The sequence below is a fragment of the Plecotus auritus genome (assembly GCF_963455305.1).
Source record: "Plecotus auritus genome assembly, chromosome: 6".
Classification (NCBI taxonomy): Eukaryota; Metazoa; Chordata; class Mammalia; order Chiroptera; family Vespertilionidae; genus Plecotus; species Plecotus auritus.
Window position 1 is genome coordinate 80,662,030 of NC_137773.1, and position 27,397 is coordinate 80,689,426.

Genomic DNA, 27,397 nt, shown 5'->3' on the forward strand with positions numbered 1-27,397 from the left:
GACCTTTTGGTGAATGGGACAGCGTACAACCAACTGAGCCACACCGGCCAGGGCTTTATATACAGTTACACCACATCACTCTGAACTGAGAGTCATAATAAAGTGTTCAGGGTAGATTTTTAAAAGGGGATGTGGGTGGGGTCTCCTATAAAGTGAAGCTTGTCACCTTCTTTACCTCCCTTTACCATTTCACAGGCTTGGGAAGATTAATGAAATAACAAATATGTGACTCTTTGCACCATGCCCAGCGGTCATGTATTTGCAATTATTATTCACAAGGGGGCATTGCAGGGGCTGTCCTCATCGATCCTGTGTTTATGTCCGCATGCCCCTTTACCTAATCTATGCTCTTAAGTTATCCGTGGGTTTATCCAATGGTGGTGTTTGTATCATTGATCATATGCAAATTTCTGCAAATAACATGAATGGAAAACAACAACAAAAGGTCCAATCAGGAGTGACAGATACAGGTAGAGAAGCTGGCATGTACCCTATTGATAGCCTTAGCCTTAGCCTCCTCTTTCCTGGATCCCTTGGCCTCAGGAGCGTCTCCCCAATCTCATGACTTCTTTCTGCCCAGTAAAATCCAGCCTGAGGACAGGAGTGTTCTATCCCTGCTTCAGAGTCCACCCGCTCAGTGGTTCCAGCCATTGCTCTGAAATGGGGGGAAAAAGGAGCAATCATTCGTGTGTTTACTCACTGATCCAACAAGTAGTTTACAGGCCCTGGACCAGGCACGAGGGGTACAACCCTAACATGATATGGTCTCTGCCCCCCAGATACTTACAGGCAGGGGGTGGAGGGGCGTGAGGGGACGCTTCCGGTCAAGTAAGGGGTGACTCCTAGGTACTTGGGTATTAATGTTCCTGCCACCACTACTGAGACTACAACACAATAGGACATGCTAGGTGTGAGGTAATGGAGTCAGAAGAGAGCTGAGCGTGTGAGCCAGGAGCTCGGGAGGGAGAGCGGGGTGAGAGGGGGTGAGATAGCAATTGAAGAGTTAGGCCCTGATGGCCCAGGATGTGGGCCAAAGAACAGAATGCTGGAGAAGTCTTTTTTGTTTGTTTGTTTTTAATGTGTTTTTATTGATTTCAGAGAGGGAGAAACATTGATGATGAGAGAGAATTATTGATCGGCTGCCTCCTGTATGCCCCACACTGGGGACCGAGCCCACAGCCAGGGCATGTGCCCTGACCGGGAATCGAACCGTGACCTCCTGTTTCATGGGTCAACGCTCAACCACTGAGCCATGCCAGCCGGGCAGAGAATTCTTGATGTGTGAAGCAGGGCCTCACATTTCTCTTCCCCAATGTCCTTCCATTTAAAGACGTAGAAACCGGCTGGTGAGAGGGATGGGCTTTGTGATATGCCCCAGTACTAGGATTACTGTGGCCACCGTCAGCCCGTCCAATCACAGGCCACCACAGATGGACCTGTGCGTAGGTGAGGATTGTTTGCATCAGCATTGTTTGTAAGTGCAAGACTGGGAACAGCGCCAAAACTTACCAGTATGGTTCACCTATAAGTAGACTGTACTACAACCGTTGGAAGATTAAGGAAGTTCTTTAAGCACTGATTTCTGTCACTTGGGAATTTACACTGTTTTAGGAGCTCTGTGCCAGGAACCAGGGGCTGGTCCCCAACATTGGTGAAAAAAGAAAAAAAAAAGTTTCCAGTTATTTCTAGATTGTCAGATGCTCTAGACCAGTGGTTCTCAACCTTTCTAATGCCGCGACCCTTTAATATAGCTCATGTTGTGGTGACCCCCAACCATAAAATTACTTTCGTTGCTACTTCATAACTGTAATTTTGTTACTGTTATGAATCGTAATGTAAATATCTGTGTTTTCCGATGGTCTTAGGCGACCCTGCTAGCGGTTTGTGACCCACAGGTTGAGAACCGCTGCTGTAGAGCCTAAGACCATCGGAAAACACAGATGTTTACATTACGATTCATAACAGTAACAAAATTACAGTTATGAAGTAGCAACGAAAGTAATTTTATGGTTGGGGGTCACCACAACATAAACTCTATTAAAGGGTCGCGGCATTAGGAAGGTTGAGAACCACTGTACTAAACCAAGATCCAGGCCTGTCAGATGTGCACCTGTGTATACAACGTCCTCGTGTTTTCCCCTTAAACTTGTCTTTTCTCTTGTAACAATGAACATTCAAGTCTTACGATGAAGAGAAGAGGGCCTAGGAACTTGCTTTCACGGACAGCAGGGGAGTGTGGACGTAAGGAGACCATCTTCCCTGAGCCCAGCTTGAAGGGAGGAGAAAGCCCACCATCTGGGAAGGCGGTGACATTACTAAGGGGAGAGAAGGAGGTGGTGGGTAGTCCCTGGGACCTGCCACAGAGAAAAAGGAGAGCTCGAGGAGCCTGCCTGGGCCTGTGGACTTCCCTGGGGGCTTAGGAGAAAGGGGTTCCTCAAATGCAGGGGTAAATAAGTTTTGCGCAGTAATAGGATTAAATTTGAAACTGTTACAGGTGAGGTGTGACTAGCCCGTTCTTGAATCACATAGAGCTAGTTTTGTGTGTTTTTTCCTTCTCAGCAGGTATTATTTTACTTTCATTGTTACTAAAATAGCACAAAGGAACACTTCTACGTGTTGTCTTACCTTGTGCTGATCTTAGAGCAACACTGAACATGCTTACCCCATGCTGATCTCAACACTGCACACCAGGGAAGATTATATCTGCCATTCCTTCCCCCTTTCCTCTGCGATTCTAACGACTCGCTGTGTTTAACCCCAGTTTTGCCTGCTCTTTGCCAGAAAAATCAGAAAACATAGATGGATCCCTCTGCTATAGGCAGGCAGATGGATCCCTCTGCTATAGGCAGGCAGCCGAAGGTTCAGTGAGGTAGAAGATTCCAGCTTTGCTCCCGGGGAGCCTGCGTTTTCATCAGAAGACAAATAACGACATTCAGAAATACAGAGTCAGTAAAGCATCGAACAGACTGTTAAATTACAGCGGGAAGGCTGGGGAGTGTTGGGGAGAGGGGGAAGAGATCAACCAAAGGACTTGTATGCATGCATATAAGCACAACCATTGGACACAAGATACTGGGTGCGGGCCGGGGGGTGGGGAGGGAATGAGGGCATGTGACAGCAGGTAGGGGAGGCTGGGGGAAGGTCAATGGGGAAAAAAGGAGATATATGTACTAATATATGTAATACTTTAAACAATAAAAAAAATTGGAAAAAAAAGAGAAACAAATGCTAAATGCCGAGAGCATAGATATGTTCAATGCTAAGCCAGAGAGGCTCGATAGAAATCCAGCCGAGGCAAAAACCCCTGAGGGTCAGGTCACCGGAGCTCCGTGCAGAAGGCGGGCCTCGAAGGACAGGTTGTATTTCGAGAAGGAGCAAAGAGAGCAGCTGATGTCGGACCCGTCAGTGTGATGCCTCTTTGTGGACTAGGAGGACCGGAGACAGCAGTCATCGGCTGAAGCAATTTCTGAGTTCCCCCAGATGAACAGAAACCCTGTGTGTTGCAAACATTTCTAACAGAGCATTAGGGGGACGTAACAAATGATCTGCTGCTGAGACTTGCCAGCTGAACATGGAGTGATAGGAGGGGGATTGTGCTCGGGGAAGGCTATGGCATCTGTGTCTGCTCAGTCTCCTTCTGTCTCTGCACACGGTAAGAGCCCAAGTAAGGGTAAACGTACAAGTTTCCTGCAAGCTCAACTCGTATGATTTCTCTCCATTCTTTCCTCTTCCCTTTCCTGCTACGGCCAGACGCAGAGGAGAAATCCTTTCTCACCGTGAGTTTTGGTTGGAAGGTCAGCCTGTGACATTTGCCTTTTCAGAGAGAATGTGTGCATGCCCGAATTAGTAGGAAGTATAAAATATGGGCCCTTGATGCTCACCTGGCCTCAGAATCACAAGTCTCCAGCCCCAGCCCTAACACCTTCTCACTCTGTGAACGTGGGCTGGCACTTCAACTGCCTGTTCTTCGGTTTCATTTATTTGCGAAAGGGAGGTGCTAATTCTGCCTACCTCGCATCGCAGAATTCCCTGAGGTTCAGATGAAATTATGGCTGTGAAAGCACTCTGGAGACGAAAGAAGTTATTATTAGCAGCTCAAGGCGAAGATTGCATGGGGATAAGAGGTGGTGAAATTGCGAAGTCTCAATAAATCCCACCCAGTCCTATGATTTTACACAATGGTTTTACATCATTAAGATACGTTTAATTATATAGCTTCCTTTGATGTTTCAATGACTCTCACTCTAATGATATCTTTCTCCACCCTAGGTGTCCCTGAGTGCAGAACCCAGCTCCCCTCTGCAAGTCCCAGCTCAGCTCGCCTGGCCTCCTCCTCGGTTGGCGGGGCTCCCAGCCACCGAGGCAGCAACGAAAGTTCTCATGCAGCATCTTCAGAGACACTCTGGCCTTCGGTCGGTGCCCATCCAGGCTTCAGAGCTGAAGCTGATTTAAAAATGTGAAAAGAGCTCTGGCCAGTGTGGCTCAATTGGTTGGAACGTCATCCAGCACACCAAAGGGTTGCGGGTTTGATCGATCCCCATACAGGACTGATAGATGTTTCTCTCCCTCCCTCCCTCCTTCTCTCTAGAAATTAATAAAACAAATCCTCGGGTGAGGATTTAAAAAAATGTGAACAGGTTTTTATAGAAATGACAAGATGCTCCACACTTGGAGCATTGGCTATTACTTGGCTCCTCTATAGAAACTGTTGGTGGCCCTGGCCGGTGTGGCTCAGTTGGTTGGGCATCGTCCTGTGCATGGAAAGGTTGCCAGTTCGATTCCAGGTCAGGACACATGCCCAGGTTGCAGGCTTCTTCCCTGGTAGGAGGTGTGCAGGAGGCAGCCCATCAATATCCGATTCTCCACGTTGATGTTTCTCTCTCACACTCTTCCTTCCTCTCTGTCTAAAAATCAATAAAAAGTCTTTAGAAAGAAAGGAAGAAACTGTCGGTGGTAGGTACTTGTTTGTGAAAGTGAGTGCTACAGTATTTCAGCAAAAGGTGTTCATGGCATAAATGTTGACATATTCACAAACATAGATGGAAATGTGATGATAGGGGTTAATAAAGGGTCATGTGGTAGTACCATTGGTAATATCAGGTGTATGAGGCAGGGGCCCAGCAGGATGCACTCAGCACACTTCTGAGGCTGCTTGAGCAGTTTAATGTTCATATACTACATCCTATTTACCAGGGTGTCTTAATGTGCTAGGCCTTCCATAACGAAGTATCACTGTCTTAGTCTGCTCAGGCTGCTATAACAAAAATACCATAGGTGGGTGGCTTACAAACAATAGACATTTACTTTCTCACAGTCTGGAGGCTGGAAAGTCCAAGATCACAGTGTCATCAGGGTTGATTTCTTTTGAGGCCTTCCTCGGTGGCTTACAGATGGCTGCCTTCCCGCTGTGCCTCACTCGTGTCCTCTCTGTGTCCCAATCCCCCCTTATTATAAGGACAGAAGTCAGATTGGATGGGGGCCCACCCACATGGCCTCAGTGAGCCTTACTTACCTCTTTGAAAACCCTATCTCCAAAGACAGTCACATACTGAAATCCTAGGGGTTAGGGCTTCAGCCTGGGAACTTTGCGGGGGACAGGGCAGCGGGTGGGGGGGAGAGGAAACAACACAATTCACTCACTGGGCAGGATTAAGAGACTCAAGATGAGATGGTGAAACACCCAGGAAGTAGCAACTGCAGAAGCCTTTATCGTCCTTTGGCCTGAAGAGGCAGATGGGAAAGGACACCGTTGTTCCTAGAACCCAGTGAAAACTGTAGCCAGGGGAGAGGCCACCCAATAGCATGAGTGCCGTGTGGCGGGGAATGTGTGCCGTGTGGTGGGGAACACAGGCTACGGGGGCAGAGAACACTCAACCCCCCTCTCTTCCCACCCTTTGACACCCCAATAGCACTTCCCTTTGGTCAATCTCACCTGAAAGTCAACAGCAAAGAAGCCCGGGGGCACAGCTCTTAGATGCCAGCTTCTGAGGCAGGTAGTGGAACTGAGGAGTGTGGCCAGGAGTGGTTGGGAAGGGAAGGATATGAGTGGACAATGAAGAATACCCAGCACATGTACATTTCCAAAGGTGGAATTATGATTGATATTCAATGGATGGGCTTTAAAGATTTATTGGAAAACACAAAATGTTATTTAGCTGCAAAAATAGTAGTCATACATTTTCAACTAAGCCATTTAAGGTCATGTAACCATTTCAAGGTCCCAGAAGTGACCATTCTAGGATACTTACCCAAGCAAAGCAGAATGATAGACAAATGATTGTCAACCATGTAATATTGAACACTAATGTTCATCTATAATAATAAAAGCCTATAATGCTAATTAGACCGGATGTCCTTCAGGACGACTTTCCGAATGAAGCTGTGGCGGGCGGGGGCCGAAGCAGAGGCAACTGCGGTGGAGGCCAAGCCCCTTACATGCATTTTGTGCATCAGGCCTCTAGTCCTATATAATCCTATATAATAAAAGCCTAATATGCTAAGTGTCTGACTGACTGATGACTATTCGACCAGTTGCTATGACAAGCACTGACCACCAGGAGGCAAACGCTCTGACCGTAAGTTAGCTTGCTGCTGGGGTCTGGCAGGTCGGGGACTGGGCGAGATGGGCCAGACATGCCCTAGGGTCCTCCCGCAGTCCCTCCCCGGCCCCGATTGTGCACCGGTGGGGTCCCTTGGTCTGGCCTGCGCCCTCTCGAAATCCAGGACCCCTCAGGAGATGTTGGAGAGCTGCAGGCCAGGCTGAGCGACCCCACCAGTGCACTATTCTGTATACTATATTATAGTATACTATAATATGATTTAAAAAGGTGGCCTGAAATAAAAACAAACAAACAAACAAAAACAAATGATGGCCTGACATGGTGGTAGAGAATGGTGGTTTGGATGCCCAGATAATCGGTGGAGGACATAACATGACTAATTCACAATGGATTCGTTTGTACCACCAGAGGGAAGTTCACACGTGCCGGGGGCAGAGAAGAAAGCAAACACAACCAGAGGAGACCTTGGGATCGTCCCCTGGGCAAAGCAGGTGCTGTGATTTAGGATTTCCTCTTCCTGGAGCCTGAACCCTCATGGTCAGCTCCAAGGGACTAGGGGCAGCTGTGTAAGTGGGGGAGGGCTGTAGCTCCAGGATTCTGCACACTTCTGTTTCACTAAACCGCTGTGGTTGCCTGGCTGGTATGGCTCAGTGGTTGAATGTCAATCTCTCAACCAGGAGGTCACAGTTCCATTCCCAGTCAGGGCACATGCCCAGGTTGCGGGCTTGATCCCAGTAGGGGGCGTGTAGGAGGCAGCTGATCAACGATTCTCTCTCATCATTGATGTTTCTATCTCTCTCTCCCTCTCCCTTCTTCTCTGAAATCAATAAAAATATTTTTTTAAGTCAATAAACTGCTCTTGGTTATTGCAGAAGCCAGTCATGCTGTGGGCAAATGTTTGAATTGGCCAGTCTGGAGAATGAGCCTAGCTTCTGGAATAGACCGGTTCTCCTGGAACAAGGACATATTGAGAGAAAGACACATTTGCCCAGTACGAGTGGCTACCTCCTGTCTTAAGCTGTATTTAGGTTATCTATTTCTGTGAAGTTACTCCCAAACTTTGCTGCTATGACAACAGTCTGTTGTTTTGCTCGTGAACCTGCAGCTTGGGAGGGCTCTTGGGGAGAGCCTGTCTCCAACCCACCCAGCATCCTGTCTCCTCCCCTCCGAGGGCTGGAAGATCTACTTCCAAGACAGGGGCAGGGACAGGCCTGGAGAGTTGGTGCTGACGGTTCACTGGGGGCTCAGCCAGGGCTGAGGCCGAGGCCTCTGCTTGTCCCTCTCTGGGCAGGAATTCTCACAGCACGGGCTCTAAGGGTGAGCAGCACAAGAGACAACCAGTGGGAATCTGAACCACCTGATTTGTCCTGGCCTTGGAAGTCTCACCGCGTCACTCGTCACCCGCTGGTGACCACAGAGGCTTGTCCAATTTCAAGGGGGGCATCCACTAGGGGGAGTTACAGTTTTTGGTGTGTCTTCTTATAAGGATACTAATCCTATCAGGGTGGGGTTCAGGGCTCCACCCTTATGACTTCATTTAACCTTGGTTACTTCCTTAGAGGCTCTGTCTCCAAATATAGCCACTCTAGGGGTTAAAACTTCAACATAAAAGACTTCAACGTATGAAGGGTGGTGGGGGGGGGGGGACACACATAAATATTCAGTCCATAACATCCCTATGGTGATGTGAATTAGACAACAATTGATAAAGATAAATTTATATTGATATTAATTCAAGAAAACTGTATTGAACACCTACCGTATGTCAGACTCTGTGCTAGGCTCTGGGGGTATAGGTAGGACAAAAAACTGTTCCTGCCTTTAATGAGTTTATGAGTGTGAGGGAAACAGAGCAGCCAGGTGATACAGTCAACCACTCCACAGGGAGGCGCACAAGCGATGCCCAAGCGGAGACCAAGGCTGAGACGTATGGAGTAGGGAATAGGAGGTGGAGAGACAAGGGGAGACATTTTGGGGAGAAGAATAAGATTTGCAAAGACCCAAGGCAAAAACTAGGGTGACCACCATCCTGGTGTCCCAGGACTGTCCTGGTTTAACATTCGAAGTCCCACACCCAGGAGATGCCTTAGTTAAATACTGGTATCACTGGAGCCTAAGGGAGGTGGGCTTGCAGCAGGGTTGGTGCCAGAGAAAGCTGGGAACGTAGGCAGGAACCCCAGGAGCCAAGCCATGCTAAGAGGTTAAGACTTTATCTTGGAGGTAGTTGAGCAATCAGTAGGATCTTACATAGGGAAGTGACTCACTAAGAATTGTATTTAGAAAGATCTCTATCTGCTGGATAATTAAGAAGAGCCAGTTAGGAAGCCATTGCAGGTTTCCAGGGAAGAGATGATGGTGACTTTAAGTAAAATCATGGAGGGGGATGGAGCGAACCAGAGGATTTAGGGTATCTTAAGGAGAAGTAACAGAACTTAGAGATGTGGGAGGTGAGAGACAAGAAGTCAAGGTTGACTCCCAGGTTATTATTGGTTTGAGCTACTAGAAAAAGTCTTGGGAAGTCCTTAGGATGGTTTGGAAATCCCTTCCCCACACCACTCTACATGAGAATGCAGACAAAGCAGCTACTCTGCTCCCCATAAAGCTCGTATTGACCTAAAAATCAGAGTGACTGTGCCCCGGACCCAGAAGTCAGACATAGCCATGAGGCTTAGAGAAACTTAAGGTAAGAAGGAGGCTTGGGCAAGAGGGAGAGGAAAGTGGGCATTTATTATACTAGATACTCCCTAAACGATTATGGACTCTCTAATTGGACCTTCACAAGAATCTTAGGAGGTAGGTAGGTGGGTATTGTGGTCCCCATTTCATAGCTGCAGAATGGGGGTGAAGTATTGTGCTGCAGGTGGCCATGGCTGTGAAGCAGCAGAGCTCGGTGTGCCTGACCCTAAAGAACTGCTCTTTCCACCATGTTGCTTCCCTATGGAGCACTCGTTTCTACCTGATGGGCTATTTTGTTGCATCCGTTGCCCTGCCTGGATTCTGTCTTTCTTCAGTATTCGAGAAGGATGCCGACCCAGGGCAGGACTCTGCCCCTGCAGGGCTCTCAGAGGCCAGCTGAACGCTGCTTCCAGGAGCAAGGGTTGCAAGAGAGCTTCTTACTCCTTTGTCACTGGCCCCCACACTGATGCTACTTGCAGAAACCCTAGAGCCAGAGACCCTTGTGAGCACCAAGGCTGGGGAAGCTGAGGAGACAGTGTCCCAGTCAACAGCCAGTTAGGGAAGGAGGGAGTACTGGGGAATTAAACTCTAGAGATGGGCAGCTATGGGAAGGATACCCAAGGAAGAAAGGAACGCAGGATGAGTTCCCAGGGCCTCCCTCCGAAATAGAGAGGGTGCATAGGTGAGCTGGTCAAAACCTTAGAAGGGGCAATGGAGCCCTGACAACTAGACCTATGTGGTGCCCACATGGAGGCTGCCCAGTGCCAACTTGGGCTTCTTTTTAACCAGCCAGGTTTACAATTTAATGTAAATTTTGACTTATCTCCTGTGAAGTCTTAATCCTCTGTATTCACATAGTAATCTTTCTATCTATCTATCATCTATCTATCTATCTATCTATCTATCTATCTATCTATCTATCTATCTATCATCTATCTATCTATCCATCCATCCATTCACTCATTGTTAATCCTCACTGGAGGATATTTTTTTCATTGATTTTCAGAGAGTGGGTGGAAGGGTGGGGGGGGAGTGAGCGACATTGATGTGAGAGAGACACATCGATTGGCTGCTTCCCACACAGGCTCTGACCAAGGTCAGGGATTGGTACCTGCCCTTGAGCGGGAATCAAACCCAAAACCCTTCAGTGCACTGGCCAGTTCTCCAAGCACTGAACCACACAGGCAAGGGCATAATCTATCCATTTTACCTATAGTCTTTCACAACTATTATTTCTTATTCCACCACTCCTTCTAGATTTGGAATTCTTCCAAGGATACCACTTTCACTCTCTTCATATTTTCACATTTTCTTTTATGCGGTAGGCGCATGACTGGAGTTTGTTATTGGCTGGCTTCTTTATTCACCGACACTGGCAGAGAAAGGACACAAGAGGGCGCTCCTTTCCTTCTAATCTGAGCCTGGAGAGCTGAACCTTTTCTGCCCATTTTAGGTCTCTCTTAAAAACTCAGACATGACTGTTGTAGGTGGAAACATTCTTCACTACTACTAGGGAGAGGCTCTGGGAAATTCTGAATATTTATACCTGTGCCCTTAGGGAAATATTTATTCAGCTCAGGTCTTTGATTCCATTTGAATCAATAAAACAAATATTTGTATAGTCAGTTTTTCAATAACTCAGTCTAAGGAAGAAACATATTTTAAAAAGTAACCAACCCCTTTACATCCACTAGGATGACTATGATCGAAAACACAAAGTAACAAGTGTTGGCAAGGGTACGGAGAATTGGAACCTTTGTGTATTGCTGGTGGGAATGTGAGAGGGCAGCTGCTATAGAAAACTATGGTTTCTCAAAAAATTAAACATAGAATTACCATATTCCAGCAATTCCACTTCTGAGTATATACCTAAAATAATTGAAAGCAAGGACTCAGAGATATTTGTGCAGCATTATTCACAGTAGACAAAAGGTGGAAACAACCCAAACATCCATTGACACAGGGATGAATAAACAAAATGTGGTAATATAGGTAATGGAATGTTATTCAGCCTCAAAAAGGAAGGGGTTTCTGACACACGGTACAATGTGAAAATGCAAACCAAAACCACAATGAGATTTTTTAAAAACAGGGTCAATTCCTATGTAATATATACTGTATATTATCTATATAATATATACTAGAGGCCCGATGCACGAAATTCATGCAAGAGGCTCGGCCCTCGCAGCCCTGGCTTCATCCAGAAGGTCGTCTGGACAGTTGTTCTGCTGTTCGGTCTAATTAGCATATTAGCTCTTTATTATATAGGATGTTATATGTATTTTATATATATATTTCAGAGAGAGAGACATCAATGATGAGAGAGAATCACTGATCAGCTGCCTCCTGCATGCCCCACACTGGGGATAGAGCCCACAATCCGGGCATGTGCCCTGACCAGGAATTGAACAGTGACCTCCTGGTTCATAAGTCAACACTCAACCACCAAGCCATGCCGGCCACAAAGAGATTTTACCTGACACCTGGCTACCATAAAAAAGACAATCAAGAACAAGAGTTGGTGAGAATCTGGAGAAAAGCCAACCCTTATACACTGTTGGTGGGAATGTAAATTGGTGCTGCCACTAAGGAAAACACTATGGAGTATCCTCAAAAAATTAAAAATAGAACTACCACATGATCCAGCAATTCCACTTCTGATTATATGTCCAAAAGAAATGAGAAAGGATATAGAAGAGATAATAGACATGCCCATGTTCAGTATTATTTACATTAGCCAAGATATAGAAACAAATGAAGTGTTTGTTTCAACAGATGAAGGGTAAAGAAGATGTGGTTTATATATACACTAGAGGTCGATGCACGAAGATTCGTGCAAGAATGGGCCTTCCTTCCCCTGGCTGCTGGCACCGCCTTTGCTCCAGCTGGGAGCCACCTTTCCGCCTTTCCGCCTTCCCACCTTCCCGCCTTCCCACACTGCCCAGAGGCCCCGAGTGGCTGGGACGGTGTGGAGAGTCCCGCCCCACCCCCGGCCGCTTGGTGCCTGCATATGCAAATTAACCCACCATCTATGTTGGGTTAATTTGCATACTCACTCCTGATTGGCTGTTGGGCATCGCGAAAGTACAGTCAATTTGCATCTTTCTCTTTTATTAGTGTAGTTGAAATATTATTCAGCCATGCGAAAGAAGGAAATCCTTACATTTGCAACCACATGGATCTCCCTTGAGGGCATTATGCTAAGTGATATAAGGCAAAGAAAGAAAGACAAATATTGCATGGTATCACTTATATGTGTGGAATCCTTTTTTTTTTTTTTTTTTTTTTTAGTCAAACTCAGAAACGGAGAGTAGAAAAGTGGTTGCCAAGGGCTGGGGTTGGTGGAAACGGGGATAAGTTGGAAAAAGGGTACAAACCCCCAGCTGTAAAATGAAAAGGTCTGCAGATCTAATGCATGACATCATGACTATAGTTATAACACTCTATGGTTTAATTGAAATTTGCAGAGAGAGTAGAACTGAAGTGTTCTCACCAAAAAACAAACAAAAAAGTTCTGCATAAAAGATTCCAGGTGTTTCTCATGCCCTTTGAAGTCTGAAGAACATTGCTGTTGAGCTACCTGTTCTTTCTTTCCCATGCACTCGCCACTGGACGAGGAGAGGCCATGATTTTAGGAGTGTTCAGCACATCCCAGGGAGGGGATTTGGCCCTTTAAGGCTGGATGGGCTTTGTATGGACAGGCATAAGCCAGGACAAAGTTCCAGAGAGATAGAATGGTTTATTCAAAGAAAAAAAAATGTGAACAGAGATTAGACAACTTTGAAGTCAAGGATTCATGAAGGGGAGTAGAAGAGATAAGGTTGGAAAAACCCTGAATAAGAGGCCAAAGTATTTATTCAGGAGTGCAGTGTTTTCTCTCACTTGTTCATGTTGAAATCCTGATATATTTCATTCCATCGACCAAAAGAGAGATCATTTTTTTTTAAGAAAGAAAATGACGATACAACTGACATGCATTATACACATCACAACTAGCAGCACATGTGCCCGTGAGAAAACCAAGCTGCTGAAGTGAATGCGATCTGGCTTTTACCGAACCTTCGTATTATTTATTTGCTGCTTGTTCCCGCAGTTGGTCATCTGCTAATGCTAGCAGATAAAAGTCTGGGTCCTTACTACGGTGGAAGAACAAGCATGGGGTAGGGGGGAACCTTACAAGTTGAGGAAATTCCATCCATTAATTTTCCTTTTCTCTCTGACTTGGAAAAAGGTCGTGGTTATTTGATATGAGGACAGACCCCCTTGGTTCAGCTCACTGAACATCAGGCTTCCAGGGACTATGGATTAAGCCCTGCAGTGGACCGTGGGAAGCAAGGCCCAGAGGGATAAATGCATGCTCTTCGGCAGATGACTCTGGTAACCGGATATGGGATGGGTTGTTGAAGGCAGCAACCAAAAGACAGGGAGACCAGTTAGTGGATGAGAGCAATAAACAGCAGTAATCCAGACTTCAAATGGAGTAGTAGGACCTTGCATTTACACAGTATTTTATGTTACACAAATTCTTTTCACAGACACTCCTTAAAGCCGTTACGTGAGGTAGGAAGTCATAAAACACACACAACCACGGTGGAAGTTTAATTTGAAAGGTGGCTATGTGGTAGATATTTTTAAAAATAAGCATTGACAGGACTGCATGAGTGGTCTGGTGGGGGAGGCAGGGGGGAAGGGAAGAGAGAGGAGACAAGATGATCCCAACGTTTTTGAACTTGGGTGAGGATGTTGCTGTTACTAACACAAACCTAGAGGAGAAGCTAATTTGAATGGGGGGGGGGTTGATAATGGTAAATTTTGAAATAATGTCCAACTGATAGAAAAGTTATACAGAAAGAATAGCGCAAAATACCTTGGTACTATCCCCTCTGCCCAGAGACTCACTCAATTGACGCCTGTCGTCTCAGTCACATCCTTTAGAGTAAGAGGATCCACAGGGGATCCCACATTGCACCCAATCCTCACAACTTTCAAACCTTCTTCAATTCAGAGACGTTCCTCGATTTCCCTTTCCCTACATGGCCTTGACTTTTTTATTATTAGTAGTAGTACTACTACTACTATAGGCTATTTCGTAAACTATCCCTCAACTTGGGTTTGTCCAATGTTTCTTCATAATTAGACCCAGATTATGCACCTTTTAACTGGAATATCACAGAAGTGACTAGGTTCTCATGGTGTCATCCATCAGACGGCACACCTGTCAATTACCTCATGTCCGTTTATCTCATTACTTTGGTGTTAACCTCCATGACTTGATTAAAATGGTATCTGCCAGTTTTCCCCACGGCAGAGTTACCCCCTGCCCCGCCCCCTCTCTAATGACTAAAATATTTTGTGAGTATATCGAAAGGGTGTTGGCAAGGCTGGCTTCATGACAATGTCGCCTGGGTAGGTGTACTGAGTCCCATGCTTAGAAGGGTCCCAGGTTGTTTTTTGTTTGTTTTTAATCTCACCTTTTTCCTTTTTAATTTTTTTTTTAAGAAAGTGGAAGAGAGAGAGAAAGATAGAAATATCGATGTGAGAGCAACACATCAATTGATTGCCTGTTGCACGAGCCCCAATCAGGGCCCAGGCCAGCGAGGAACCTGCCACAGAAGCACGTGCCCTTGACGGGAATCAAACCCGGGACCCTTTGGTCTGCAGGCTGACACTTTATCCACTGAGCCAAACTGGCTAGGCAGAAGGATCCCAGGTTTGGTTTGCTTTTTGCTTAGCTCCCACAATGAAGGAAGGAAGAGGGGCAGGAAGGCAGGAAGGCAGGAAGGCAGGAAAGAAGGAAAGGACAAGCAGGCAGACATTCCACGTTTGACTTGGCAACTTTGAGTTGCCAGGACGCCTAATAGATAGAAAAGCAAAGCCAGGGTTTGGGAAGAAAATCTGGGCTGGAGGTAAAGGCTGGGGTGTGATGTGCACAAAGGGGGTGACTGAAGTGGGGAGGACAATTTCTCCAAGAAAATGAGAAGGGACATGAGGAACCTGGGACCTAACCTTTGGGAAGACACACAGATGAGAGCAGAAAGAGAAAGAGAAGCCGAAGGACTTCAATACATCAGAGAGCGAGGGAAATTCAATGGTGCAATGTTACAGAACTCAAAGGAAAAGAGTAGTCAGCCATGTCCATGCAGCAAACACCTTAAAAGGAGATGGCTGACCAAGAAAAGATCCCTGGTTCTAAGAACTAGCCACATGAAGAGATTATTTGTTTGTTCTTTTAGGCATTCAATAAACATTGGTGGGGAAGAGGGGGTGTTAGGCCCCAGGTTTGAGGATAGAGAAGGGGGCTGGCAAGGTGGGCTTCCTGAGTGTACCACCTAGGTAGGCACACAGGGTCCTGAGCTTAGAAGAGTCCCAGGCTTGGCCTCCTGCTGTCAAATTCTTAGTATCTGAGCAAGAGGTCCTGCATTTTCATTTTGCACTGCACCCTGTCCATTCCGTAGCTGGTCCTGGGTCAGGGAGCAACTGTAAACCAGTGTTTCCTTCGGGAATATGTGTTGGTGAAAGTGAGAGGCCAGTATCTTGTCCTAGTGGCAAAGTAGAGTTAAAATGTGACTTAGCTTTGGGTATGTGTGTTGGCTAACGGCAGAGGGTGGTGGGAGGAGATTACCGAAACCGGTGGAGATTTACAGGAGGGATTCATGAGTTCAAGGCCCCTGGTGAGTCAGATTTAGCCTTGGCCTGGAGGAAGGTAGAGGCAGAACGCCAGCCGAGGCAAAGAAGGTGGGGGCACAGGCTGAGGACAAGCAAGCGCCAACATAAAACCTGGTCTGGTGCCTAGAACTGAGCGTGCCTTACGATCGAAAGGGCCCCTGGAGAGCCGCAGGACCAGGCTCCAGGGCGCGCACGGGGAGAGGCCGGTTGGCCTCCCACCGGTCCACACCGGCGCCAAAGCGCGCGCACAGCGCGACAGCGTGGTTCCGAGCCTCTAGCCCAGCACGACTGTGGGACAAAGGGGCCGAACGAGCAGCGGGGAAGGCCGTGCGTCTCGGCCGCAGGGCAGGATCGGGTCCCCCTGGCCTCCGATCCTTCCTCTCCGCCAGGCCGGCGGCCCCAGGAGAGGGGGCCCCCCGCGATCCCCGCCCGCAGGCCGCGCCAGGGATGGCGCAGGAAAGCCTCCGTGGGCCCGCGCACGTCCGAGCCGCCCTCCGGGCTTCGAGCGCCCAGAGACGGGGAGGAGCCTCGCTCCCCTTCCTCGGCTTCTGCCATTCCGCCGGCCGCATCCAGGCCGTAGGCGCGGGGCCCGGGAGTGGACAGGGCCAGGGACGCCGGCCGGCCGCGGCGCGTGGCCTCCCGCTCCAGGGCAGGGCCCGATCAGGCGGGGCGGGCAGCGCGCCAGGAGGAGGCCCCGAGCCCCAACGGGGCCTTTCCATTAAGCGGCCGAGCGCTGCAAAGGGGCGTCCCCGACACAGCTGCTGGGAGGGCGGGCGAGTCAGAACTGCCTCCTCTGCACTCGCGGTGGGGCGGGGGTGGGGTGGGGGGAGACAGAGTGGGAGGGAGGACGGCGCAGAAACCAGTCCGAGCCGGACGCCGCCCTCCTCTGCTCGCCTAGGCCTCTCACATCTTCCTTCCAGCAGCCTCGTGCTGGGCTACGTGCCTGAAGGCCCTGTGCAGCCTTCAAAACTTTTAAGAGGGGCGCCTGGAGGAAAGTAACCTGATTCAAAGCTTTGAGAAGGAAACTGAGGACGTTGGAGGTCGGTTTCAACCTTCGTCCGCCACCATATAATCAAAGTAATAGGTGTTTACTGCATAAACTGTGGCAAATGCAGAAAAGTGTAAATATTTAGACAAAAAAGCACCCTAATTCCACTACCCACAAGCAAACACGTTTGCATATTGCAGTATTTCTGTTGCTATATTTTTCTTTACATAAGAGAATTCAGTATTGAATTCATGCACATTATTAAGTATCTTGCTTTTTATGCTTAATGTCTTATAAACATTTCCCATTTCTTTGAACACATCAAAAACATTTGTAATGGTTCTATACTAACATTGTATAGCTGGACCAACATGTAACCATTTTCATTTTTAAAGGTCCAAAGGATACAAATATTTCGAAAGTTCTTAATTATTCATATTAAATTGTTCCTCAGAAGCTCTGAACTAATTTATATTTTTTTCAGTTGCACTGGATAAATGGCCAGAATGTTGATCAGAGATTGACACCGCGCCTTGAATAGGTAACCCCTTCTCTCCTTCTAGGCACCAAACCTCTACTCTGCCTTCCAGGGTTGCAGCTTGATCCCTGGTGGGCATACAGGAGGCAGCTGATCAATATTACGCCCTCACATGGATGTTTCTCTCCCTCTCCCTTCCTCTAAAAATTAGTACAAAAATCTTTAAACACAAACCAACCACAACAAAACCGGTACCACCCAAGTAACTTAAAAATGGAAGAGGATTCAGCCAGAAGTCTCCTCTAGAACCTTATCCTCCCTGGCTGCCAGGTGAGGCTCATCAGTATGTTCCCTTAGGAGCCTGAGTCTGTACAGATGCAATGACTCCCATGGGGCCAGGTCAGTAAGACATCAAAGCTTAGGTGTTACATAACTATTTCCATTAAGAATTCCCTGCAGGCCCTGACCAGAATGCTCAGTTGGTTAGAGCGGTGGTCGGCAAACTGCGGCTCGCGAGCCGCGGTTGGCCGCTCTGTTGACCAATGAGTTTGCCGACCACTGGGATAGACTCTCATTCCAATAATTACAGGCTGTTGTTGTTCCTTGGGATTAAGCCCCTATCCCAGTGGTCGGCAAAATCATTGGTCAACAGAGCGGCAAACCCCGGCTCGCGAGCCGCAGTTTGCCGACCACTGGGTTAGAGTGTTGTCCCCATACTCCAAGGCTGCAGTTCAATTTTTGGTCAGGGCACATGCAAGAATCAACCAATGAATGCATAACTAAGTGGAACAACAAATTAATGTTTCTTTCTCTCTCTCTTTCTAAAATCTATTTTTTAAAAGAATCCCCTGTAGTAATAATCTAAGTGCTCATCAACAGACGAATGGAAGATGTGATGCCCACACACTATGGAATATTATCCAACCATGAGAATGGAGGAAATCCTGCCATTGGTGAAAACATGGATGGACTTTGAGAACATTATGGTGAGATAAGTCAGAGAAAGACAAATACTGTGTGGTATCACTTATATGCGGAACCTAAGAAAAGCCAAATTCATAATAACATAACAGAATGGTGGTTACCAGGGGTTGGGGGGTGAGGGAATAGGAGAGATGTTGTTTAAGGGTACAGACTTGCAGCTAGTAGACAAATAAGTCCTTGAATTCTAATGCTTAGTATAGTGATTATAGACAACAATAGTATATTATAGACATCAAACTTGTTAAGAGACTAGATCTTAATTATTCCTACTTAAAACACGAAGTGATAATTATATGTAGTGATAGAGGTGCTAGTTAATGCTACAATGGCAATCCTATCTATAATAATAAAAGTGTAATATGCTAATTAGACTGGACAGCTGAACCACCTTCCCGATAAAGTTGGGGCTACGAGGGCTGAGGCAAGCTGCTGTGGCTGCGAGGGCCAAGCCCCTTGCACGAATTTTGTGCATTGGGCCTTTAGTTGTAATATATAAATGTATCAAATCAACATGTTGTACACCTTAAACTTACAAAATGTTATATGTCCAATATATTTCAATCTGGGATCCCTAGGATAACCAGGATCTTAGAGAATAAAATAAATTAGAGAGAGCCGACTGGGCGTGGCTCAGTGATTGAGCATTGACCTATGAACCAGGAGGTCATGGTTCAATTCCCAGTCAGGGCACATGCTAGGGTTGCGGGCTCGATTCTCAGTAGGGGACATGCAGGAGGCAGCTGATCAATGATTCTCTGTCATCATTGATGTTTCTCTCTCTCTCCCTCTCCCTTCCTCTCTGAAATCAATAAAAATATATTTAAAATAAATAAATAAATTAGAGAGAAAAGAAGCAACATTCTACATACAAATGACCTCACTCTCAGCCCCAGCCCACATAAAAATTAAAATTACATGGGCAAGTGCTATAATAAAGGAAAATGCAAAATGCCAAGTGTGTGTTGCAGGGAAGCATCCCCTGGAAAACCACGTGCCTCTCCACTCAGGACTCTGTCCAGCCGCAGTCCTGGGAGAATTTAACCCCCAGGTCTGAGTGGCTGCAGGGACTCAGCGAGCTTCTGGGAGCTTGGGCGCTGCTCTCTAGGAATAAATAATAGCAGGCACTCACTCGGTCATCTGAGCGTCAGGTCATAACCACCCTCACTTTACAGATGAGGAAACTGAAGCTCAGAGTGGTCTGATTCCTTCACATTCTGCAACTAGTAGCACGTGTTGCTTTCTCTTTCTCTTCCTCCCTCCTTTGCAACTGTGGAGAGAGCAGATCTGGTCTTCCCTCGTGTACTGTGTCACTACAATCATAGCACAGCACTGATGGGATCAAGACATACAGCAGCGGCAGCAGCCGCTTTCCATTGGTTTACTTGTTTAGCTGCAACTTTGTTGTCACGTGATTTTACCATATTCTATCCATGAAGCTGGCCTGCTTCCCTCGGCCCATAAATTCACCTCCCTCTCCCTACCGCACCGGGAGCCTCCTGTTTTGCCCTTAAGGTTGAAGCCAGTTACAGTATTCCCCCCTTATCCGGGGGGTGGGGTGGGATACGTTCCAAGACCCCCAGTGGATGCCGAAACAATGGATGGCACCAAACGTTCCATATACTGTCCCCCCCCATCCATACATAAAGTTTAACTTATAAATTAGGCACAGAAGGGGTTTAACAACAATAACTAATAATAAAACCATTGTGAATGGCTTTGGGGCCATTATTAAATAAAATAAGGGTTACTTACACACAAGCACTGGGGTACTTCCCGGTCAATCTGATAACTGGGACAGCTACTAAGTTACTATCGGGCGGATGGTATATACAGGGCAGATAACACAAAGGGATGATTCATGTCCCAGGCTGACGGAGCGGGACGGTGCGAGATTTCATCACACTACTCAGAACAGTGCGCAATTTAAAACTTATGAATTATTTATTTCTGAAATTTTCCATTTAATATTTACAGACATGGTTGGCTGTGGGTAACTGAAACCACAGAAAGTAAAACCGCAGATGGGGGGGATTACAGTATATTCACATGCTTTTCTTGCATCTCCCATCTGGGGGGGGTCCCTCAGCCTGGCCTGCACCCTCTTGCAGTCTGGGAGCCCTTGTGGGGTGTCCGACTACCAGCTTAGGCCTGCTCCCCTTAGCTCTGCCACGGACATCCTTAGCGCTGCCATGGAGCCAGCTGTGAGCCCAGCTTCTGACTGAGCTGCACTCCCCCTATGGGAGTGCTCTGACCACCAGGGGACAGCTCCTGTGTTGAGTGTCTGCCCCCTGGTGGTCAGTGTGCATCATAGCGACTGGTCATTCCACCATTCGGTCGATTTGCATATTAGCCTTTTATTATATAGGACTAGAGGCCCATTGCACGAAATTCATGCATGGGTAGGGTCCCTAAGCCTGGCCGGCGATCAGGGCCGATTGGGGCCTTCTGGCTGCCAGCTGGGGCCTTCCTTGGTTCTGCGCCACCCCCTGGTGGTCAGCGCACATCATAGCAAGTGATAGAACTCCTGGTCTCCCGGTCAAACTCCTGCAAGGACACTTCACATATTAGCCTTTTATGTTATAGATTGTTTGGGTTATATTTTTATGTAAGTTATATATTGTTTCGATTCTGCAGTTTGTTTTCCTCCCTTTTAAATAAGTATTAATGCATACAGAGAGATACAGATATCAAAAGTGTACCATTTGATGAATTTTCCCAAACTGAACACACCCAGTGACTTGCATTCAAATCAAGAAAAAACATTTCCATCACTCCACAAGCCCCCTTTGTAGAGTTTTTTGTTATTATTCTTTCTTTCCTCTTTTCATAAATTTGCCTAATGTGAAATGGATTTTTGTTTGATTTAAAGATGGCACATTCCCCATCTTCCTGGCATGCAGAATGTGTATAATAGAAGAAACATTTTTTTTTCTTATGAGGCCAATTTAAAATCAAGTGCATTAAAACTGTGGGCTTGTTAGGAGAAAATTTGAGGGTAGATTCATATATATTTAAAGCTGGAAGAAGACTTTGGGAAGAGGAGACTATGGGCAAGGTGTTGTATCTCTCCAGTAGCAGGAGTAGAACTGGAGCCCTCCCAATCACCCAGCATTTCTTTTTTTTTTTTTTTAAATATATTTTATTGATATTTTACAGAGAGGAAGGGAGAGGGATAGAGAGCTAGAAACAGCAATGAGAGAGAAACATTGATCAGCTGCCTCCTGCACACCTCCCACTGGGGATGTGCCCACAACCAAGGTACATGCCCCCGACCGGAATCGAACCCGGGACCCTTCAGTCTGCAGGCCGACGCTCTATCCACTGAGCCAAACCGGTTTTGGCCATTATTTCTTATTAATGTTATGTAAATAGCCAGGACAGAATGGAGAGGTACCAGGAAGATTTCCCATGGAGAGCTGAGTAATAAAACTGTGAATGAGGGTACAAGTGGTTCCCCCTTTTCCATCCTGCTGGAGAGAACTCTGCTGCCCTCTGGTTGCTTCCTGAATAGTGTCTGATAGGTTCCTTAATCCTCTGGTTCCCAAACTGTGTGCGGAGGCACCCCAGGTGCCGCAGAAAGTACCCAGGGGCACCTCGGGATATTTTTAAATTTTGAAGGAAACACAGTGATACTTGATATCTGTGGCACACTGCCTGAGCTATTAATGAAAGTTTCAGCATTAGATTGCATCACACTCCTTTTGATGACATCCTTCCTACCCTTATGGAGTTGGCTTTTTGGTGGATGCTTTGTTAAAAAGAAATTGGGTGGGGAAAAGGAAATGAGGGAGGTTGTGTGCAATCTGATTCCGAGGTTTGAGAAGTGCCCCACATGTGCACAAATTGCAGTAGAAAGTGATTGTAGTTATTTAAGAATAAAAAATATCAGTCTTTTTCAATTTAGGTGTATATTATTTTTGAAAGCAACCACTAAATTGTTAGGACATAAATACTAATTAAATTGTTTGGATCTAACTAATTGATAAATGTACTCTTTAGGTATTTCTTTTGGCCTAGGGTTTCTGTGAAACTTTGCCTTAGGCATAAGGTTAGGGCAGATCAGGTTCTTCGAGTTACTAGTAATTCAACATCTTTAGTACTATTTGTTCAACTGGAGGCTGCTGGTAGACCAGAATGATTTTATTTGAAAATCAGTCTAGAATGATTTTATTTTTAATTAAACATTTTTCAGATAAAATCATTGATTTTAGAGAGGAGGAAAGGAGAGAGAGAGAGAGAGAGAGAGAGAGAGAGGGAGAGAGAGAAACCTCAATTTGTTGTTCCACTTATTTATGCGTTCATTGGTTGATTCTTGTATGTGCCCTGACCAGGGATAGAACCCACAACCTTGGACGACACTCTAACCAACTATACTACCGGGCCAATTTTAAAATGATTTTATTTAGATGAGGAAACTAAGTCTTAGAAAGTAACTTGATGGAGGTTATCCAGTTTGGGCAGATCCAGGTTTTATGGGGGCTTGAAGCTTATGCAATTGTTGGAGCCCTCTTTAAGAACAATAATGCACAATCAGAGATTCAAAACTGGGCTGAGGGCTTGCCAGGGGCCCATGCAGGTGAGGGGTTGTGAAGCTTAAGGTTCATTCGCTTCAGGGAAATCCGCCTGCGGGGCCACCAGCTAGTAAGAGGTGGAAGTGGAATTCAAACACAGCTTTGTCTGCCTCTAAAGACACAAAATGGGAATCTCCTTTCCTAAAGACAAGAATAGAAAACCAGGGATGTGAAAGCACTTGTAGAAATGTGAGCCTAGCTGGGTCATGGGCCCCTCCCTAAGAAGGAATCTGAGAGTGGGAACACAATGCTTGTATCTTCTCATTAGAGTTGTGACAGGTGACTGGAGGTTAGGGCTTTGGCAGCAAAGCTGAGTTTGAATTCTGGCGCCACCTCTGCCTAGCTCCCTGATCCGTGAACGTTACTTACCATCTCTGGGTGTTCCTGGAGCAACAATGTCCACACTCCACAAGGCAGTGAGATGAAAAGAGAGATCACAGATGCAAGTGCAGGGTCTACAGCAGGCACCCGCCTCCCTCTCCTTCCTCTGCTCCCACACAGAAATCATGGGCATTTGCAGACGAAATAAATATAGATGAACACTGGTAGAGGTTTCCTTCGTGTGGGGGTACGTTGATTAAATGCACATATATGGCAAGCAACTTGTCTAAAAAAAAATACAAATCAGGCCACGTTGGCAGAGATTTGTCTGGTATCTTGTCTTGGTTCAGTGCCTAGCTCAGTGTCTATTTTCAGGGGTTCCCCATTATCCACAGACTAAGTTGAAAACTCCTTATCCTGGTATTTAAAATGTCCTCAACTCTGACCTCAACTTAACCTTCTAACATTTCCCCCCACTATGATCCAACCCTACCTCTCTTCTCACCCGACTGGTTTCCTCACTGACCTTTTAATGTTCACCACACGTTAGCAGAAGCCATGTCCCCTGCCAAGAATTCTTTCTCCTTTCCACAGTCCTGAGTCCCACCCATCTTTCAGGACCAGTGCAAGCCCCCTCTGGGCAGTGAGCATTTTGTCTGTGATCCCAGCCCCTGGGGATTCCCCTGCTCTCAATTCCTACCACTAGTCCCATTTGTACCATGCATTCCAGTCTTACCACACACGGCCTCATTTTGTTTTATCACTTTTAGGGAGTTTGCTTTTCCTTTCAATTGCATTGTAAGTTCAGTGCGATGTCATGGAAATAACATCAGACCGTAGGCAGAGACTTGGCTTCTGTTTCTAACTTGCGGTACAACCCCAGGCAAATAGTTTCCTTTAACTTAGAAGTGAGGGGTTTGGATATGGAAACTCTTTAAGATTCCTTTCCTTAAAATTAGGACCTTTTTTCCAAGGCCCAGTTCAATGAAATACATGTATAATTTATTTTAAAGAACATTGAAAACATTTGCTGATCACTTATTCCCAAAGCACCGAGCTAGATGCTAATGGATGAGTAAAGGTAAACAAAAACGCAGGGCTTACTCTCAAGGAACTTGCAAGGGAAAACTAGATATCCATAATCAATTGTGTGATTTATTGAACGGGGCCAGGAGGTGAAAGGTCAGGCACTGGTGGAGTATCTCTCTGACATTCTGTCTGATGGATGCCTCTGTCACCCCAACTCGACTGTTTGGCCCTGTGGCTGACTTCATTCTCTGAATCCCATCTTTCCTCCTTTCCCAGCACCCCACCATCCACATCTAACAAGGGCGTAACTCAGAACCCCCTGGCCTCTGTTCTCACTAGGCCTGTGGTCAGCAAACTGCGGCTCGCGAGCCAAATGCGGCTCTTTGGCCCCTTGAGTGCAGCTCTTCCACAAAATACCACGGCCTGGGCGAGTCTATTTTGAAGAAGTGGTGTTAGAAGAAGTTTAAGTTTAAAATATTTGGCTCTCAAAAGAAATTTCAATCGTACCGTTGATATTTGGCTCTGTTGACTAATGAGTTTGCCGACCACTGCGACTAGGCCATACATCTTGTTCCCCTTGGCTGAGCCGTCAGCAGTACTGCTCTCAACTTGGGGATGTCCCTGCCCTCTGCTCTTCCTTTCACTATCTGCCGGCACCTGAACTCAGTCCTCCAAAGCCGAGCCTGGCCTGGTAGATGAATCTGGCTGCAATATGTAGTGGGAGGCATCAGGAAAGAGAGACAGAACATGAAGAGACCCAGCACAGTGGCTAGCCCAGAGCGATTTCTTGGAGCGCTTTATTAATAGGTGAAGTGCTGTCCAGAACGCTAGCCTATGTTAACTCATTTAATCCTCACAACATCTCTAAGAGATGGTTACTATCATTATCCCCCATTTACAAACAAGGAACTGGAGGCAGAGAGAAATCTAATGGCTTGCCCAAGATAGCCGGCAAGTGGAGATAGGACTGGAATTCAGTCTGGCTCCACAGTCCACTCTCCCAACCTCTAGCTGAAACGGCCTCTTTTCTGTCCTCTGTTAAGGGTTTCTGCCGGCTATGACCTTGGGACAGACAGAAGGTAATGGGCAGATACACTTTCCCTGGGGGAGAGGGGAATGTGGAAGGCGCTAACAGGATAACCAAGACCGGAGCGCCCGGTGGTGCATCTGACCCAGAAAGGCAGGCACGGGTGCATAGGGAGAAGGCCCTGGCAACAGGAGGTCCGAGTTCCGCTCTTGGCTCTGAGCTAGGAAATCTTTTCACCTTTCTGAACCCCAAGTTTCCCCACCTTTAAAGGAGCAGAAAGGTTAAGGGAGTTGGGCTGGGGAGCTCCCCGGGGACCTCCAGCATTCCGGTAACGGAGAGGTCAGGCAGAGGTGGGAGGACCGTACAATATAGGTCTGTGTGCAGGAGGACGCCCCCGTGGGCGGAGGCAGGAAGGGGTGTGTTTATGCAGCAGGGGCTGGTGAGTCTGTGCGGTTCTGTGGAGCAGGGCAGGAAACTTAAGGAAGGAGGCTCAGCCCAGTGGGACTTGGAGGAGTTGGGGGCGAGCCCGCTGCGCGCGGAGGCTGCGTGGGGAGGCGCAGCCACGGTGACTAAGTCATCGGGAGGCCTAGTGCAGCGCGCCGGGCGACGGGCCAGAGCGGGGCCCCAGCCGGGCCGGAGGAGGGCGGGCGGGCAGGCCAGGCGAGCTCCGGGGAGTGGGGAGGCGAGGTCGGGCCCGCCCCGCCCGCCACCGCCGCCCGGCCCGCTGGGCCCCGCCCACAACACGAGTCACGTGTGCTCCGCGAACCTTCCCTTGGCGCGGGCTTGGGGCGCGCGGGTGGGTGGGGAGCGGTGTCCGGAGGGAGAACGCTTGGTGGGGCGGGCTGGGGAGTGGGCACCGGGCCCGGGCAAGGCCAGGGCAGGCGGATGCCTCGAGGGCTAAGGCGGGCGGCCGGGCGGCGCGGGGCGGGGCCTGTCGTGAGGGGCGGGGCCTGTTGCTGGGGCTGGCGCAGGAAACGGGGAGAAGAGGCGGGCCCACAGGCTGCCAGTTTGGGCTGCTTGTTTACTCCTGGCGGGGGAGCTTTAACCCGGAGGGCGGGAGGGAGAGAGAGAAAACGCGGACTGGATTCCCGAGCCGCTGCAACAGGAGGGGCGGAGGAGGGGTGAAGGAGGGGACTGCAGCGGGGGTGCCAAGGCCGCTGCGTTCCTGGAAGGAGCCAGTTAAAGACGCCCTGGATAGTTGTTTTTGTGTTTTGTTTTGTGTGTGTGTGTGTGTTTTATATTTCCTAGCCTGTTCTAGCGCTCCCTCCTACTCCCGCTTCCATCCTGCGGGCGCGCGCGCGCGCTCACACACACACACACACTCACACACGTTGGTGTAGGGTGTGCATGAACGCAATCCTTTTGGCCTTGACTTAGTCCTAGAGTGGGCTCCCCAGAGGAGAAGGCTCTGCGTACGTGCTCACAGGGATCCCTGCCTGTGAGGTGGTTGTGTGCGTGTTGTTCTTCAGTGGGGCTCTGCCACTTTTCTTAATCCAGGAAATGATTCAATTGCAGTTCGTCATATATTTTGTGTGCCTGCGTGTGGCTGCAGTTACACAAATAAGTTAATTTTAGTCAAGAGGCATTCCAACTTCTTGGAGCTTCATTTTCTAACTTGTATGATAGATGGCAAAGCTCTTCCTAAAGCATAGTTTCATAAATGCACTGGCATAAAAATAGAGGACGTGGGCACTGTGGCAATGCCTTCCTCAGCTAAGGCAGTTTTTCATTATCTGAAAAATCATCTGGTATCTAAAAATATATAATGTAACATAGAATTTAATATTGTACTAGCAATGGCCATGTAACCATTTTATTCAGGAAGAATTGAGGCTCAAAAAGACACTGGTGGCTTGTCAGAAGTCAAATGGCTAGTCAAAGGGCACAGGAACACAAGTGCTTTGAATCCCAAACGTGTCCTCTTCTCCCACTGTGTAGTAGACATATGTAATTTTCTCTGTCCATTCATTCCTTTGGGACATCAGTCCTATTCCCTGTGGTTTAATAATGATTCAAAATTATAGAATCCCATCCCTCTGGCAACCGTGGTCCAAAAGGGTGAACATTTTAATGACAAATAATCAATTAGAGTCTTTC

The 27,397-nt window shown here is 47.3% G+C and overlaps 1 protein-coding gene across 8 annotated transcripts in view; it reads left to right on the forward strand.

The window, feature by feature from the left end:
* FBXO16 (F-box protein 16) overlaps positions 1 to 4,929 on the forward strand; it is a gene marked incomplete at its 5' end in the record, with an annotated part of 62,749 nt that extends 57,820 nt beyond the window's left edge. For 3 of the 8 annotated variants that reach the window (XM_080673364.1, XM_080673365.1, XM_080673366.1), the window contains one exon: positions 4,270 to 4,621. In XM_080673364.1, the coding sequence (XP_080529490.1) occupies positions 4,270 to 4,452 (183 nt within the window). In that variant the 3' untranslated portion in view covers positions 4,453 to 4,621. Of the gene's footprint in view, positions 1 to 3,750; positions 3,795 to 4,269 lie in introns of all 8 variants that reach the window. The other 5 variants (XM_080673370.1, XM_080673367.1, XM_080673369.1 and 2 more) reach the window with 5 other exon arrangements.
* Positions 4,930 to 27,397: the final 22,468 nt, after the last annotated feature.